Genomic DNA, 19,279 nt, shown 5'->3' with positions numbered 1-19,279 from the left:
AAATGCAAATTAATTACTGTGATTTTCTAGATTTTTGTTTTAGATTCCGTCTCTCACAGTTGAAGTGTACCTATGATAAACAATTACAGACCTCTACATGCTTTGTAAGTAGGAAAACCTGCAAAATCGGCAGTGTATCAAATACTTGTTCTCCCCACTGTAAGTAAATTTGTCCTAACACTTTTAGTCCCCCATTTTAGTGGATCATGTACAAAAAGTGCTGTAATTTCTAAACGGTTCAACCGATATGGATGAAAATACCCTAAAATTAAAGCTGTTTGCACTTTAACCTCACAGTCATTGTAACATTTCCAATCCAAAGTGCTGGAGTACAGATCCAAAACAACAAAACATTTGTCACTGTCCCAATAATTCTGGAGCTCACTGTATATAAAAGATAATAGGTATATATTGGAAAGACACGAAGACACAACAAATATACTATTTACACACTATTTGTATATTCATATTCTTATACATGGTTCAATTATAGGAGAGTGATACAATATGTTTTTTTATCTGTTTTTTTTCAAGCTAAACTTCTAACCTCTGGTGGCAGAGCATTCCACCATGACATGGCTCTATACACAACTGAGCGACACATTAAATCTGTTTTTGTTTTGCGTACCGTGAAGAAACCCATAGTGGCGTGTCTGGTGGGGTTTGCATGTCTGTTCAAAGTGTATGCAAATAGATTATACAAGTGGTTAGGCATTTTCAACGCACAAAATGCTTCTTGAAGAAAAAATCTAGAAGAGAGGTAGTCAATTTCTCTTCAACCCTCAACCATGAAAGACTTTCATGCATGTTGTTGATGTTAGTTCTGGGTGTGCAGTTAAGGGCAAGGAGTGCTGCCTGGTTTTGAGCCCGCTGCAGCTTGTGTTGACTTTTGATGCCTCTAAGAGACGTATGGGACAGTTGGGTGTGTGGTTCAGTACCAGTCCCAGACAGAGCATTATACTGCACACACAGGCCTGCGCACACAGGCCTGCACACACACACACATGGGTGTGTTCCAATGCCAAGAAAGATAAAAACGCAAGGGAGAGTGTTGGTCAACAAGACCACTCCTGAATTCGGGGGTCTGCGGTTTAGGTTCAGCCTGACTTCGGGAGAACTAGCACAGAGAGACCCCTGTATCAGAGGGCATGTGTGAGTGAGGTAAAACCAATGATTCAGTAATTAAACCTTTTCAAGGGTTCCATTCTATTTTCACTGAGATTTTCCTTTTAGAAGACTTACGAATCCACATGCTGGTGCCAGACCAAGGTGTCCATTTGATGTGATTCACAATTTCAGGCTATGCACACTTTTAAAACTAGAATAATACTCATAGAAAATGTGTTTTGAAATGCAGAACAACGGGATACACCGTCTTGGGTGGGTAAAATTAGGTTTTGAAATAGAATTCGAACATGGCATCCCTGAGGGCCAGAGCAGTTTTGTCTTTTAGATCACAATTAATAGGATTACGTGAATGGAGGAGGGACCTGATCCTAGATCAGCAGTCCTACTCTGAGATGATTGATACAGCCCCTGGTTTATTACAATACACATACAGCACTCTACATAGAATGTGGACTTTGCTACCAAGTATTGATTCAGCAGCCATTCACTTTCTCCTGCCACCCCTCCTGCAAGCTGTCAGCTTTCAACACACTGTCGACCAGGCCCTCCATTCACTAGGGGCCAGATGAATTGGTCCTTGCGATAGGTCGGAACACCTTTACCAATAAGGTAAATACATAGAGGTCCAATTGAAACACACTGTTGACTATACACCAACTTTCCATTGACCTATAGAATGATGAATGCAACTCCTGTGGTTTTTAAGTGTTTCATTGAGCTATCACCAAATGCACAATATTCGAGCAATTGACGTATCCGCCATACACTATATCCGCTTGCTTCACAGGTTCCTTCAATGTGTCATGAAAGTACCCCCAGTTGCATCTAATAAAATGCCACAATGCAGTGTATCTGTAGTGTTACTTGAAAGCCGCCACGCAGCTACCCAGAGTGTCACCCCATAATGGACACAGTGCTAAAGTACATTTCCTCCAGCACCACCCCCTTCCCAGAGAAATCCATTTATGGGAATAGAATGACAGGAAACACAACTGCTTTTCTCGTCATTAGGGCGCTAGCTTTCAAAATTGGCCTGTTTTCGCTACGACTGATTGGTTGCTAGTGAATTTTTGTATTTCGGGGAGAATTTAAAGAATCTCTGTGGAGAAAGCCGGGTCTGTGTGTGTGTGTCTGCATTCCAACGTATGTGAATGACAGTAGCCTCTGTTTGGGCCTCTCAATTACCATTTAACGAGGGACCAAACTGACTAATGGGCAACTTATGGATCTGGGATGCATCCCAAATGGCACCCTGTTTCCTGTATAGTGCACTATAGATGGGGAAAGTAGTGCGCTATATAGGGAATAGGATGCTATTTGGGATGCACAATCAGACACTCTGGGGGGAACATGGTAGTAAGAAGAGGACCTATTATGTTTGAACGGTTTGTAGCGCTTAGCCTGTTGGACCAGAATACACATTGGGGAAGGTTGAGTACTGACATATTTGTCCTAATATCTCTAATGGTCGCCCCCAGCGTGAGTTGATTTATGCATGTGATGTCAGAATGCACTCACTGTTCCAAAATGTGATTGTTACACAACAGGATAGTTAACCCGCGCTGCCTGCTAATTTTTTATTTTCTGCCTGCAAGTTTTTATTTTCTGACAACTGTTTGAATTGTGGTGTGCTCCGTCTCCTCGTTAATTCACATAGAAGTAGCCCATTTCACTGTTGCGGACAATATGTTTTAGGCTTTACTGAGCCGGACAAACTACTCTTGAGGAGAGCCCAAGCACTTCCCCAATGTTTGCGCAGATCAAGTATGCAGACATTTGCGTGGTCTTGCACATACTTTCCCCCCGTGTCACATTTTCTGGTTGGCACTCGCATTGCTATGGACATAACTTTGGACATGTGTGCGTTCCTATCAAAGTAAGTGCCTTATTTTCTGTATATTGTGTTGTAATTTCTACTGTTGTCACGCGGGACTAGGTGTGTGTGCAGGAATCAGACGCAGAGAGAGAGTAAGTGCTTTACTATTGCACACCAAACTGATAAGCCCAATACAATACAGGGCGCAGGACACTATACCAGACAACCCAAAACCACAGGGTGTCCAGTATAGAAAATAAAATACACTACGACCTAATATGTACACACGTAACAAAAGACAATCTAGCACAAAACAAGGGCGGGTCAAACTACTACATATAGGGAAGCTAATTAAACCAAAATACACACAGGTGAAACTAATAAGACAAAACCAACAGACAAACGAAAAAGGGATCGGTAGCGGCTAGTAGGACGGTGACGACGACCGCTGAGCACCGCCCGAACAGGCAGGGGAGCCAACTTCAGCGGAAGTCGTGACAACAGTAGCATACCGTATGTATGTATGTATGTATGTATGTATGTATGTATGTATGTATGTATGTATGTATGTATGGAGCATAATGTCAGTTTTATTCACGTTCAAGTACTGGTGATTATTGCATACATATTTTTGTATTTTACTCCTTTTTTTCGTGAACTTGTCTCACAGCTGCAACTCCCCAACGGGCTCTGGAGAGGCGAAGGTCGAGTCATGCTCCCTCCGAAACATGACGCGCCAAACCGCGCTTCTTAACACCTACCCACTTAACCTGGAAGCCAGCTGCACCGAAGTGTCGGAGGAAACACCTTTCAACTGACAACTGAAGTCAGCCTGGAGGCACCCAGCCTGCCATAAGGAGTAGCTAGAGCACGATGAGCCAAGTAAAGCCCCCCGGCCAAACCCTCCCCTAACCTGGACGACGCTGAACCCTGGCCCCCTTAGACCGCTGTGCCAGTTGGGAGGCCCCTGTAAAATAGGTTGTACTGATTATGATGAGCTAATGCTAAGTTATTTGCCAGCTATGTGTGAAGACATTTTTGCTGACACTGCATTCTGGGTGTCACAGAATCGTATGTCAGACCAAAGATGTTATAATGAGGTGAAGGAATGGTTCACTCATCTTTCGAGTAAACTTCCGGAAGTGAATGATCGTCGACGACACACCCCCTTCAATATACATACTGCAAACAGACAAAACTCATCTTGTCTCCTCTTCTCATCTTTGGTTGATGCGAAAAAACAAACATGGTTGCGCACCCAAACTACCCATTGTCGGATTACTTTACATTTTTTGAGAGTGTTTTACTCAATTATTTCGATCGGTTGTAAATATACTGCTCAAAAACATAAAGGGAACACTTAAACAACACAATGTAACTCCAAGTCAATCACACTTCTGTGAAATCAAACTGTCCACTTAGGAAGCAACACTGATTGACAATAAATGTCACATGCTGTTGTGCAAATGGAATAGACAACAGGTGGAAATTATAGGCATTTAGCAAAACACCCCCAATAAAGGAGTGGTTCTGCAGGTGGTGACTACAGACCACTTCTCAGTTCCTATACTTCCTGGCTGATGTTTTGGTCACTTTTGAATGCTGGCGGTGCTTTCACTCTAGTGGTAGCATGAGACGGAGTCTACACCCCACACAAGTGGCTCAGGTAGTGCAGCTCATCCAGGATGGAATATCAATGCAAGCTGTGGCAAGAAGGTTTGCTGTGTCTGTCAGCGTAGTGTCCAGAGCATGGAGGCGCTACCAGGAGACAGGCCAGTACATCAGGAGACGTGGAGGAGGCCGTAGGAGGGCAACAACCCAGCAGTAGGACCGCTACCTCCGCCTTTGTGCAAGGAGGAGCAGGAGGAGCACTGCCAGAGCCCTGCAAAATGACCTCCAGCAGGCCACAAATGTGCATGTGTCTGCTCAAACGGTCAGAAACAGACTCCATGAGGGTGGTATGAGGGCCCGACGTCCACAGGTGGGGGTTGTGCTTACAGCCCAACACCGTGCAGGACGTTTGGCATTTGCCAGAGAACACCAAGATTGGCAAATTCGCCACTGGCGCCCTGTGCTCTTCACAGATGAAAGCAGGTTCACACTGAGCACATGTGACAGATGTGACAGTCTGGAGACACTGTGGAGAACGTTCTGCTGCCTGCAACATCCTCCAGCATGACCGGTTTGGCAGTGGGTCAGTCATGGTGTGGGTTGGCATTTCTTTGGGGGGCCGCACAGCCCTCCATGTGCTCGCCAGAGGTAGCCTGACTGCCATTAGGTACCGAGATGAGATCCTCAGACCACTTGTGAGACCATATGCTGGTGCGGTTGGCCCTGGGATCCTCCTAATGCTAGACCTCATGTGGCTGGAGTGTGTCAGCAGTTCCTGCAAGAGGAAGGCATTGATGCTATGGACTGGCCTGCCCGTTCCCCAGACCTGAATCCAATTGAGCACATCTGGGGCATCATGTCTCGTTCCATCCACCAACGCCACGTTGCACCACAGACTGTCCAGGAGTTGGCGGATGCTTTAGTCCAGGTCTGGGAGGAGATCCCTCAGGAGACCATCCGCCACCTCATCAGGAGCATGCCCAGAGCCTCATTTTGACTTGTTTTAAGGACATTACATCAAAGTTGGATCAGCCTGTAGTGTGGTTTTCCACTTTAATTTTGAGTGTCTCCAAATCCAGACCTCCATGGATTGATACATTTGATTTCCATTGATCATTTTTGTGTGATTTTGTTGTCAGCACATTCAACTATGTAAAGAAAAAAGTATTTAATAAAAATATTTCATTAATTCAGATCTAGGATGTGTTATTTTAGTGTTCCCTTTATTTTTTTGAGCAGTGTAGTAGTTGCTATTAGCTAATTCATATTGTGGTTTCTGTCAGCCAAGAGTTAGCTACATATGACCGCTTGTGTTACGTTTCCTCAGTTAGTGCTAGGACTAACGTAGCCTACATTTACCGGTTTGGATGACTGTGTTATGCTGTTGCTATTTCTGTGAATGTCTGAACATTGCATCCAAAAATAAACTGGTCACATTCAGGACAGACGTTTGTAAGGGCTGTGTTTGTGCCAAATGTTTTTGTGAAAAAACTGTCCGACCAGTTCAGACGCTGACTGTTGCGTCAATCAAAACTGGACGTTCTAAATAAGCGTTCTAATCTCACTGGTTTGAGTGTACGTTGCAGAGACCCCTTTAGAAGGATCACACCCGTTTGTTAACACGTGTCAAAGGGTTAATAAGGCTTGAGTTCCTTATGTGCCTATGCATATCCAATGTTGAGATAGTTACCACTTTATAATATTTAAATAATGTTATGAATGTTATATTCAAATATGTAATGAGAAGGAACATATTTATTTGCAGTGTACAGACTTAACAGGATGAACATAAATTACACCCGTGAGAGTAAATGTAATTCATGTTCATGTTATGTTTGTACACTGCAAATGTAAATTTGCCTTCAATATTTTAATATACAATTAAAAACATTATTATTTAAATATCATTAAGTGGAAACTTTCCCAACATTGGGATAAGCGTAGGCACTTGAGGAACTCAACTTGTTCAAGCCTCATTAAGCTACAAAAGTGTCAGTTCTCAACCTTAAGATGCGTTGACAATACAATAGAATAGATGAACCGGAATGACATTTACTCTCACAGGTGGCCAAAAAGAACTGAAATCCACACCACTACTAAGCCACACCACTAGTATTTTGATATAACCTGTTGGATCATAGCTCAATATCCCAACTAAGTGACCCAACTGGCTGGGTCAAAAATAACCCAACTTGTTTTCTGTCCACTATTTACCCAGCATTGGTTGTTTTTAACCCAACATTTTTTGTGTGCTTATTGGGGTTGTCCAGTAGACCAAGAAGATCCAGAAAGGTCTCTTTCTCTCTTTTTGTGACTTATTTTTCTTAATTCTCTTTCTCACTCTCTCTCTCTCGCTCTCCTTTCTCTCTCTAGTGCCCTTTCTTTTTGGCATTTCCCATTTCCTCAGCTCCCTTCAGCGGGAAATGCTGGAGATTTTACACCCAATTGGGCGAATCAGAGGCCTTTATTGCCGCCCTCATCAGTCCACAAGTGGCAGAGGGGACTCTGGCTGCTGAATGGTGTATTGTGTGCTGTTTTTCTAAGAGGGGCCCTCGCTCTACCTCTCATCTGTCACGGACAGGTCCTTCTGCCTCCACGCTCCACAATGGCCTATTGTTTCTCCAGAATAGTCAGGTTTCCATGTTCCAGGAGAGGTAGTGAATGATGAACTCCTGCCAAATTCTGACCACCCATTTTCTTTCGCTTGAGCTCACGAAGGGATTATAAATAACCCTCTTTGGGGGGGGAGTAAAAATGCTCCACTGTCATCCTCCTCCGGCAAACAACGTCCATTGATATAGGTTGGGCGAGTGTGTTTTTGGAAATACATTACCCAAAAGTTTTTTATACATTTTCTATGGTGAGAGATGGAAGAAACTACATTAACCAGAAGCAACCCCTAATGTAGAACCGCGAAATATGCCTATATATATATATGCAAATAGAAAATATGCCCCCTTGGCCTTATTATGGAAAGAAACTAAATGCAGCTATTTTGTATCCAGCAGCTAAATTAGATTGAATTACTGTTTTCTTTTAGCTACTTGTTTTTGTGGAATACCAGTTAGCCATTTTACTCATCATTACTAAAGTGATAAAAGGCATATGTGATTGACATGGTCACACAGTGTCTGATCTGTTTCCTTATCAATCTTGACAACTCTTGTGTCATGGATATACAATACATTTGCTACTTTGGCTCGTCGTTCCGAGAAAAAAATTGTAGACATGATCGCAACTTCGAGAGAAGCAATTTGATTTTGATACTCTAATAGTGTGTAAATATTGGCCTGGAAACGGGTAGTGGTCGTTCGGGATGTTGCCCTAGGTTGGCCTAGTCGGTTTGGAGCCACATGACCGGTAATCATGTGAAACAAAAATGAATAGAGTGTATTGTTAGAACCACTGTCTCATCATGGTCTCATCAGAGTCTCTCCAGGAAGCCAGAGTCACTCTTTTGTTGGGCTCCCAGCGGGAACATTCTCTACTTCAGGGAAAATGTCCGCCACCGCCTCTACTGTAATTACTCCATTTCTACATTCCTCTCTCCTAAGGCTTCCCCCAGGCATCTCAAACTGTAGTAATATTTAGTTTACAGTGAAGTAAAGGCTGATGTCTCTGGGGGTTTCTCTGTCTCTTTCGCTCTGTGTGCCTCATCAGATGTATAGTAACAGCCATTGCACCAAGGTAAGTGTGTGTGTGTGTGTGTGTGTGTGTGTGTGTGTGTGTGTGTGTGTGTGTGTGTGTGTGTGTGTGTGTGTGTGTGTGTGTGTGTGCGTGCGTGCGTGCGTGTGTAGATAGATGGGAGTGTACTTCATTCATGCTCCTTTGTGTACAACTATTGATTTTCTGTTCATCTTTCATCACATACATACTACACAGCCAAAGGTATTCGGGCACCGCTTCTTAGACTTGCTTTCAATGAGAATGGCATTCTCATTGGTCGCACAAGAAGTTACATATAGCAGCTTTAAAACCTTCACTGAATGGTTCAATAAGACTGCTAGCGTATTTGGGGTTAAGCACAGATAGGCATTAATCACGCAAACATGTATTTTATTATTATGAAACGGCATCAGGGAGATTCAAACCTACATTGTCATGCTGAAACAGGAAAGGGCCTTCCACAAAGTTGGAAGCCCAGAATCATCTCGAATGTAATTGTATGCTGTAGCGTTAAGATTCCCTTCACTGGAACTAAGGGGCCTAGTCCTCCTCCACCAAGCTTTACAGTTGGCACTATGCTTTGGGGCAGGTAGCGTTCTCCTGGCATTTGACAAACCCATATTTGTCCATCACTTCACTTTTGGCCTACCACTTCGCGTCTGAGCCGTTGCTGCTCCTAGACGTTTCCACTTCACAATAACAGCACTTACAGTTGACAGGGGCAGGTCTAGCACGGCAAAAAAATGTACGAACTGACCTGTTGGAAAGGTGGCGTACTATGACGTTGCCACGTTGAAAGTCACTGAGCTCTTCAGTAAGGCCATTCTACTACAAATGCTTGTCTATGGAGATTGTATGGCAGTGTGCTCGATTTGATACACCTGTCAGCAACGGGTGTGGCTGAAATAGCCAAATTAGACTATAGTGTCTGTTTGAGGACTAAACAGCAATGCATTCTTGTTATCATAGTTTTTTTTTTGTCGCTTTAGCTAACATAAACCAAACCCTTGCCTCACTCAATTATACTGGGCCTGATATTGCCAATTGCTACATTGCTATTTTCTATGATTGGGTCTGGCTAATGCTAACTAACTACACATGGTCTGTTGGTCTCATTAACACTAACAAACAGCTCAGGGTCTGTTGCGTGATGATACTATCAGTGGCAGCGATTTTATGAGGTCCAGGCATTCCAGGCCATATGATATCTCAGTTCCAAGAAGCTAGCTAGCTCTTAAGCTCCCATGAACACAGCAGGCGGCAATATTGTCAGCTAAATATAGGCCACCTTTTTTCTTCTCTCCTTTTTCCTCAACCCCTCTTCTCCCCTCTGCCCCCCGCCCAAATCGATAAGCAACACGCTTATCGATTCGCTTGGTGTGTTAGCCGCTGAAGCGTTGTAGTAAATTTGGATTGTTATCTGGAGTCAGGGGACATATGGGTCTATATGTGAACTCTGATTGTCTGTCTGTCTGTCTGTCTGTCTGTCTGTCTGTCTGTCTGTCTGTCTGTCTGTCTGTCTGTCTGTCTGTATTCTGTTATGCAGGGGGCGTGAAAGTTCATATAGCTAACTCTGACTGGAGGGCCAGACTCTCTGGTTCCTTACATGAAGCATTGTGATATTGTATTGAATGGCATTGGGAGATGGCGCATACTACTGGGTTTGTTGTTGATTGTGTACAGTTTTTATGCTAGCCTATGGGCCTGGGTTAAGTGTGTATTCCATATCAGTTGCTTGCTACCCTTTGCCTGCTCATATTTTTATTTTATCACATGATGCACATCAGAACATGTCACGAGTGTCTCCAGATGATGTCATCAGAAACACTTATCTTTTTCTATCTTTTTAACTACAGAACATAGAAATTTTCAAATTTTCACACCACATTGCGGTGGTGCTGGAGATTATGCATTTTATGTTGAAAAAGTGTGAATTTTCCATTTTTAAATCTAAATGTAGCCTTTCTTTAACTTGGCAAGTCAGTTAAGAACAAATTCTTATTTACAATGACGCACCTACACCGGCTAAACCCAGACCACGCTGGGCCAATTGTGCGCCGCCCCATGGGACTCCCAATCACGGCCGGTTGTGATACAGCCTGTAGGGAGTGAGCATGATAGCAATACAGAGGAACACAGTAGATGGATTTGGTGGGGTAATTAACCGATGCTATCGTCAGTGTCACAGTCGGGTCAGGGCTGGCGTCAGATGTCATCTTTGCGGCCGGCCGTGTGACTTTATGCAAGGGGCCTCTCCTGTCCAAGTTTGGCTTTGCGCACAATCACACAACCATCTCACACCCCTTCGAACGCACACATACATGCAAGCATACACATACTCACACCAACACACACACAATGCTAGTACAGACCCTGCCCCCTCTCTCCAAGGTTCTTTTCAGCACATACGATGTATCATTTTCTCCAGGTGACAGTTGCAGAACGTCCACCTCTGATCCCGTGCATATGCTTCCAGACACCTGCTACTGTGGGACACCTGCTACTGTGGGATACATGCTACTGTGGGACACCTGCTATCCTTTCCTTCCCGTTTTGTTCTCTTTCTTTCTCAACTTTCCTCTCCCCTTCTTTCTCTGACTCTGTCTCTGTCTGTCTGTCTGTCTGTCTGTCTGTCTGTCTGTCTGTCTGTCTGTCTGTTGAGTAAGGGTTGGATTTACGTGTCAGAGGGCCCAAGAGACAGAACACTTCAAAGATAAACCGTCCTGCGTGATTTATGGAGTGCTAATACTGTTCTACTTCATAGAATCTTTGGGCTTTGATTGTCTTTGGCGTGAAACACAACTCTCATGTTCCCACTTTATAATCCCATTTGGCTTGAGGCCCAATTCGCCACCCTTCTCCCCGAGTGTGCGCTTGCACACTCTCTGTCATGGATTTGGTATCATGTGATCGGTGTAAGTGTTACGCCATTGTTAAATCCATGACAGTAAGTGTGCAAATGTGCACTTTGGGAGAAGAGTGGAGAATTGGCATGCAGCTTTTGTATTATCAATCAACACTTAACAATAGTTTTGAGGGGGTTTGTGTGTAAAGTAATTTCAGCAAGTGATTTATTGACGTGGCACGGTCAGGTGGTGGCATGAGGCTTTGCGTTAGGACATACAGGTTTACGCAGAAGGCCACTTTGAATCAAGCCCACTGTATTTGCTTGATATTTCATTACTTTAACAGAACATTTCCCAAAAGTTCAAACATGGTTACATTACATTTAATTTCAAGTTTGGTAATGTTCTAGGAATGTTCTCCAACTGGTTTGACATTGGGAATGTTCTCATAATTCAGAGAACTTTAAGAAACAATGTTCTTGTTTCACAATGTGTGAATTCCAGTACTTCAGCGTTAAGGTTCTTACAGGTTTTCTCGTGCTTCTATTTAAAGTCATGTTGTCAAATTGTTCAGAGAACGTTAAGAAAACGTTGCATAAAAAAACACAAGAACACTAATGACAAATAGAGAATGTTCAAAAAATATTATTTAAAAACATATACATTCCATTTTCAGCATCAACAAAGCTCTCTCTAGCCTCTATCTTAGTAAGTGTGTTCAGGTGTGTTGGCTGTACCCACTAATTGGCCACACCTGATCTTAATGATTGCTTGTTTCCTTATAAAATTGGTTATTTTTGAATAGACAAAAATTGACAGCTTTATGCGTAAAAAACAATAACATTGCTTGCTAACTCCAACCTGGTGGCACAGTGGACCAATTCCATTGATACACAACAGACAATTATAGTTTTGAATATCCCTAATGCCTTTCACAATTAAAAATAAATGTGTTTGCGTGATTAATGCCTAAGGAAATGAATTTCCACGTGTCCTATCTGTGCTTAATCCCAAATAAGCAGTCTTATTTTAACATTAAGTGAAGGGTTTAAAGCCGCAATATATCATTTTTTGGGCGACTAATGAGAATGTCTTTCTCATTGAAAGCAAGTCTATAAGCGATAGATCTTTTCTAAGCACGCTATTTCTATGCTTCCCGCTCTTAAGTTTTGTTTTTGCGTCTTTTACTTTTGGTTTTGTACACCAGCTTCAGGCAGCTGAAAATACAACATTTTGGGTTATTGAAAATATATTTCACAGCGGTTTAGACGGTACAACGATTCTTTACATTATGCATTGCATTGCTTCATGTTTTGTCACATGAAGTGAAATTAGGTGAACAATTTGAGTTTTAGCAAACAGGAAATGGCAGAGCGATTTCTGTTTATTGCACCTTTAACGAAGTTATTCAAAAACCTCAAAATAACCTATAAATTCCACTGGAGAAGGAGACATAGAAACCCCTCTGCACAGCAGTGCTTCTAAATCCAGATGCTCGTTTTGGCAGGAACAAATAGTTTTTATTAAAAAAAACAAGTGTAAAAACCACACACTAGAAGGACTTGTTTTGCAGTGTAGTCGTGATTGTCTTCCTGATGATGGACCTCAAAACTCGACTTCTAGGAATCAGTAGGCGATGGAGTCACACCACTGAAAAAACCCACATCAGAGTTTGGGTCTTTATCTCCATGCGATCTGCCATCAGCAACATCCGCTTAATCCAGGAAGTCTTCCTGTGGTTCACAATTTCTTTCTGTCTTTCTCTTCCAGTATGAGAGCATTCTATCATCCTACCATCCACCCTAATCCTGGAATTCAATTATAGGGGTTGTTTTGGGTTATTCCCAGCGGGTGCATATCTGTTTCAAGATTGAAAAACTGTAGATATGCCTGAATATTGAGGAAATTCATAAATGTTTTCCCTCTCCCTGTTTCCTTATAGAATGATGTCGTCCAAGCGAGCCACACCTCCGTTTCCCCCGGCGACAGAGGAAGAGGAAGCGATAGGTCAGGACAGTGTGGGCTGGGCCAATGAGGACAGAGAAAGCCATGACCAGCCAGTTACGCCCCCTCTGCATGGCAAACCCCTCCCAGAGGAGCACCAGCCAATCAGAGACAGCAAGCCTGAGTCGGACTGGGAGAGTATAGGCCCTACTCAGACAGTGAGACACACACAAACACACACACTCTCCGTCAGATTGACACCCTATTACAGAGGAATCTTCCTCTTTAAGACAAATGCCTATTGGAACAGTTTCAAGGAGGTCTTAAGATGTCGCTGTTAGTCAAAGCCATCTAAAGTTCTTGGAGACCCCCCCCTCCCGCTCTGTAAGAGGAGGAGAAAACATACAGGAATAAACCTCTCGTCAGGCCACCTGTGCTAGAGTGTCTACTGATGGACAATGTGCATTCAATACCAAACGGCGTCCCAAATGGCACCTTATTCCCTATATAGTGCACTACTTTTGACCAAAGCCCGTAGGATCTTATGTATCAAAATTTGAATTTGTTTTTTACTTTGGATAAAAGTACACCCGTTCAGCATCGTTCACACCCTTTTAAGCTTCATCCCCATCCATCTTTTTAAGGGTTGATCCGAGCGTTCTGTCCTAACAGCAGTCTAGCACCCAAGCTAACTGGCTAACGTTGGCTAGCTAATTACAGACACAAATGAGAGAACAGCTCACTCTGACCATTTTACTTGCCCTAGCAGAGCTGGTTAGGCTGTTTTTATGTTATCCAGAGTATTGCTAACTGCAACTGTGCTGCTGTCAACAATTTACGCTTTTTTTCCCACGTTTACTGACACCGGCCATGTGTGAGCCAATTTACCAAATACGTCTATCAACTGTCATATCACAGTGTCACAGCTGTCATATCACAGTGACATCATGAACATTCTATTGAAATGGATACATGCATAGTGGAGTCTTTTGTTAAGACATGTAGCTAGCTAGCTAAACAATGAATCATAATCCCAACTCATGACGTTACTACCCTGCGTGAATCTGCAGGTAGCTAACCAACCAGGTGCAATGTTAGCTAGCCAACATTCGGCTATAACTAGCAAAGCAAATGGCTCTGAGATACAAATAATATTACTACACAGATCATTCACGTAACATTAGCTAGCGAGCCAACAGTACACTTTATCTTGAAATGAAAATGACTTTCTGACAAAATTAGAAATGTGTAATATCTGAAAATGTAGCTAGCTAGACTATCTTACGTATACATGGCTGGACGCTTCTCCTTCTCTGTCACGGATGCCATGGTTGCCCTTAGTTTGAAGATGTAATCCGGAGACAGGTGTTTTCTCCATCTCTTTAGCTATTAAACTCGAATTACACTGATTTCAGAACTCGGTCCTCCAGATGGTGGAGAGCAACACTTATGCAGTTCTACTACGGGATATATATTTTTTAAAGCCGTGTTAGACAGGATTACCTACACATACTGACCAGCTCAAATAGAAGCAGAAGCATGGCAGACCGGTCCGAACTCAATATCTCAGCCAATCATGGCTAGCGGGAAGTTTGCTTTCTTTTTCTGTGGCTAAACCAACTAGGCTCGTAATTTAACAATTGTATTCATATCTACAGATGGCATAAATATTTGTTAATTAGGCACATAAAAGTTCACCTGTTCCAGAAGGCATTTCTGCCCCCCAAAAAACGCATTTTTATTAAAATAAAGTTTCCATACTAATTGCTCTCCTGTGGAGTAGTGACGCATGACATACACCTAGTATCCTGAAACGAGTCACATATGTTAGCTGATGGAAGTTTATTCAGTGTCACAAAAACTCATAGTCCTACAAAAAGTATGGCTGAATCTCTCGCCCCAAATGGTCATCGTCAGTCCTGTGGGATTCTTTGATGTAGGGTCAGAGTTAGCTGGCCTTTTCAGGTTAAAAAGAGCTATCTCCATGCATGACAGTTGTAAAAATGTACCTCTCACCCTTGCCCCACAGTCTATGTATGACCGGTGTCATTCTTCTGTATTGAGTTGCATTCGTCAATCACAAGATGGAGGGAGGGGATATCCGTAACCGTGTTCTTGGTACAAGCCCGAAGGGGACTGTCTTTGTTGCGAAACCGCTGAGTTATGGTGTCTGTCCCAAATGGCACCCTATTCCCTATATAGTGCGCTACTTTTAACCTGAGCCCTATGGGTAGTGCACTACATAGGGAATAGGAAGCCATTTGGGACATATATCTCAACTTGACCTTTCCCCACTGCGTTGCCAGTCCCTCTGTGCCAAGGTGTCACTCTCTGGCTGCCAATACAGAGATTTGTCCCCCTGGCCCGAGTCTAAATTCTGCTGTAAGAAGATGATTGCCATGATTTACGCAACAATTTAAACAACACCCACAGCAACAACACCCACAGACATTAGTCTCGGGATATCAATAGAGAGGTGAAGAAAAGTTCAAAGTTGTTAGAGAAATAGATTCTAAGTTACACTTAACTTTGTGGCGAGTGATAAGTTGAAATAATGGCCATAAGCTACTAAAGAACAAATGAAAAAGTCCTAGTATTGTCATTCCACTAATTCCCAAACACCCCTGTTTTATTTGTTCCTATAGGACAATGCTAGTAGCAAGGGCTGTTCCTTGAACTCCTACCGGAATAACTCTATATCTCCACCAAAGCCTGAGGAGTGTTCCCAGGATTGCGGCGAGCTGCTAGGCGGATCCGCCTTCAGAACACCGGAACGCCGCAAAGGAAGCCTGGCCGACGTGGTGGACACACTGAAACAGAAGAAACTAGTAGAGCTGACAAAGACAGAACAGGATGGTAGGAGATCTCCTATAACCCCCCCTCTTCTCTCTGTGTGCATGCGTGTGTGAGCTCTCTTGCACGTGTGTGCGTGTGCTATGTGTGTGTGTGCATGCCCGCCTGCGTAACCACAGTATGTTCATCCTTTACTTTGTGTCCATATCCTCTTCGGACGGATCTTTTAAACCTTTCAATGAGCGACAAATCCCCCCCCCCAACCATAGATCATAGATCTGTGAGAAGTGAAACCTCACATCAGGCTAGTGGTTGACTCCCGTTGCATGCCCCTGCATGCGCCTATTCCCCAAAGCTATGGAGTTCTATCGACTCTCTGTACTGTTATGCTACACATTGTAATTGTCATGATATCACTGGCCCCACTGATCTTTCATCTTAAATGCTTCACTTTATTGATATAGTGAAGTGTAGAGTAGTGATCTCTAGAGCCGGATAGCCAAAGGCATCACAGTTTTTTTGCAATGTCTTCTGTACTGTAGATCAGGGTTTCTTAAACTAGGGGTCGTAACCCCAAAGTGGGCCCTAAGCATGTAAGAGGTGGGTCGCAAGTTATGAGAATGCATCTACTGTATAATCAAAAACAATTTGTTCTTCATTTGGGTCAATGGAGGACGATTTGGGTCAGGGGATTTTTTTCATTTTGGGTCTTGAGCTGAAAAAGTTTAAGAACCCCTGCTGAAGTCTTCTGTTTACTGTTAGTGAACCGTCACATGATCCAGAAGGCATTTCTGCCAGAAAACGCATTTTGATAAAAAAAAAAAAAAACATCAACGTTAAAATGCCTCTCCTCACGTCTAGTGACGTGCTGCATGTGCCTATCTTCTTGAAACGGGTCACGAATAATGATATTGAAAAGATGCCCAACAACAACCTGGATTTCATTGCATCACATGCAGTGAAATTACGTCACAATTTTTTTTTCAGTGATAGTTTTGATATTGAGTATCGTGATGGTATCGAGAATCATGATACTAAACCTGGTATCAAAGTCAAAATGATGGTATCATGACAACACTAACTGGTAGTAGGATAGCCATGTAAACAGGGTTGAAAAGTGACTGATAGCAGGAATATATAAATACTTATGGTGTTATACTAATGGTAATATATACAGTGCCTTCAGAAAGTATTCATACCCCTTGACTTATTCCACATGTGGTTGTGTTGGTCAGGGAGGTGACCAAGAACCCAATGACCACTCTGACAGAACTACATAGTTCATTGACTGAGATGGGAGAACCTGTTAGAAGGACAACAGTCTCCACAGAACTTCACCAATTTGTGTTTTATGGGAGAGTGGCCAGACAGATGTCACTTCTGAGAAAATGGCACATGACAGCTGGCCTAGAATTTGCAAAAAGGCACATGAAAGACGCTGCGAGCATAAGGCAAAAGATGTTGTGGTCAGATGAGACAAAAAATGTTACTCTTTGGCCTGAATGCAAAGTGCTATGTCTGGAGAAAACCAGGCACAGCCCATCAACCATCTAACACCGTCCCAACCGTAAAGCATGGTGGTGGCAGCATCGTGCTATGTTTATGTTTTTCAGTGGCAGGGACTGGGAGACTGGTGAGGATAGAGGAACAATGAATGGAGCAAAATGCAGGCAAATACATGATGAGAGAGTGCAGACGACCTTAGACTGGGGTAAAGATTTACGTTCCAACAGGACAATCACCCTAAGCATACAGCCAAAGCAACCCTGGAATGGCTTCAGAACAAGAATGTGAAAGTCCTTGAGTGGCCCAGCCGAAGCCCAGACTTGAATCCCATAGAAAATCGGTGGAAAGATTGCTGTTCACCGCCAATCCCCATCTAACTTAACAGAGCTTGAGAAAATCTGGAAGGAAGAATGGGAGAAGATCCCTCCCAACTCCAGATGTGCAAAGCTGATACAGACATACCAAATATGGCTCAAAGCTGTAATCAAAGGTGCTTCTACAAAGTTTGGACTCAGGTGTGAATACTTGTATTTGAGATGTTTATTTTTCAATACATTTGCTAAAATGTCTAAAAAAACATGTTTTCACCTTGTCATTATGGGGTATTGTGTGTAAATGGGTGAGATTTTTAAAATGTTATTTAATACATTTTGAATTCAGACTGTAGCACAACAAAATGTGGAATAGGTCAAGGGGTATGAATACTTTCTAAAGCACTGTACGTCCTGAATGGCTTGGAGCTCGCCCCAAGTGATATGCTGGGCTGTCCGCACCACTTTCTGCAGGGCCTTCCGGTTGCAAGCGGTGCAGTTGCCATATCAGACGGTGATACAACTAGTCAAGATGCTCTCGGGTGCAGCTGTAAAAGTTCCTGAGGATCTGAGGGGCTATGCCAAATCGTTTCAGGCTCCTGATGTAGAAGAGGCATTGCCATGTCTTCTTCACAACTGCTCTGGTGTGAGAGGACCATGCTAAGTGATGTGGACACTGAGGAACTTCAAGCTCTTGACCCTCTGCACTGCGGCCTGTTAATGTTGTGTTGTCTGACAAACTTGATGATGGAGTTGGAGTCGTGCATGGCCACGCAGTCGTGGGTAAACAAGAAGTACAGGAGAGGGCTAAGCTTACACCCTTGGGGTGCCCCGGTGTTGAGGGTCAACGTGGCAGAGGAAGTGTTGCCTACTCTCAGCACCTGGTCGGCCCGTCAGGAAGTCCCGAGTCCAGTTGCAGAGGGAGGTTTCAGTCCCAGTTTCCCGAGCTTGGTGACGATCTTGGAGGGAACTATGGTGTTGAACACTGAGCTGTAGTCAATGAATAGCATTCTCACATAGGTGTTCCTTTTGTCCAGGTGTGAAAGGGCAGTGTGGAGTGCAATAGATTGCGTCATCTGTGGATCTGTTGGTGCGGTATGCAAATTGGAGTGGGTCTAGGGTTTCTGGGATAATGGTGTTGATGTGAGCCAGCATTCTCACATATGTATTCCTCTTGTACAGGTAGGAGAGGACATTATGGAGTGCAGTTGAGATTGCATCGTATGTAGATCTGTTGTGGCAGTATGCAATTTGGAATGGGTCTAGGGTGCCATGACCAGACATTCAAAGAACTTCATGATTACAGATGGTAGTGCTACAGAGCGATAGTCATTGTGGCAGGTAGCCTTAGAGTTGTTGGGGGCAGGAATGAAGGTGGTCAGTTTGAGACATGTGGAGATTACAGACTTGGACAAGGAGAGGTTTGAAAATGACCATGAAGTTGCCTACCAGCTGGTCTGCACATGTTCTGAGAATGCGCCCTGGAATACCGTCCAGCCCCGCGGCCTTGCGACTTTTGACCAGATTGAAAACATTACTCACATTGGCCTCGGAGAGCAAGATCACCCAGTTCTCTGGGACGGTGGGTGCCCTCGTGCACGGCTCAGTGTTGTTTTTGTAAAAACTTGCATAAAATGCTTTTAGTTCGCTGGTAGAGA

At 43.4% G+C, this 19,279-nt stretch overlaps 1 protein-coding gene across 3 annotated transcripts in view; it reads left to right on the top strand.

Annotated features, from left to right (window-relative positions):
- Positions 1–19,279, top strand: part of LOC115134510 (transcription factor SOX-6-like) — a 174,054-nt gene that overhangs the window by 59,547 nt on the left and 95,228 nt on the right. For all 3 annotated transcript variants that reach the window (XM_029668558.2, XM_029668559.2, XM_029668556.2), the window contains exons 3-4: positions 13,010–13,229; positions 15,657–15,867. In XM_029668558.2, coding sequence (XP_029524418.1) covers positions 13,011–13,229; positions 15,657–15,867 — 430 coding nt within the window. In that variant the 5' untranslated portion in view covers position 13,010. The remainder of the gene's footprint in view (positions 1–13,009; positions 13,230–15,656; positions 15,868–19,279) is intronic.

The sequence above is a fragment of the Oncorhynchus nerka genome, linkage group LG9a (genome assembly GCF_034236695.1).
Source record: "Oncorhynchus nerka isolate Pitt River linkage group LG9a, Oner_Uvic_2.0, whole genome shotgun sequence".
Classification (NCBI taxonomy): domain Eukaryota; kingdom Metazoa; phylum Chordata; class Actinopteri; order Salmoniformes; family Salmonidae; genus Oncorhynchus; species Oncorhynchus nerka.
This window is presented reverse-complemented; position numbering and strand designations above follow the sequence as displayed.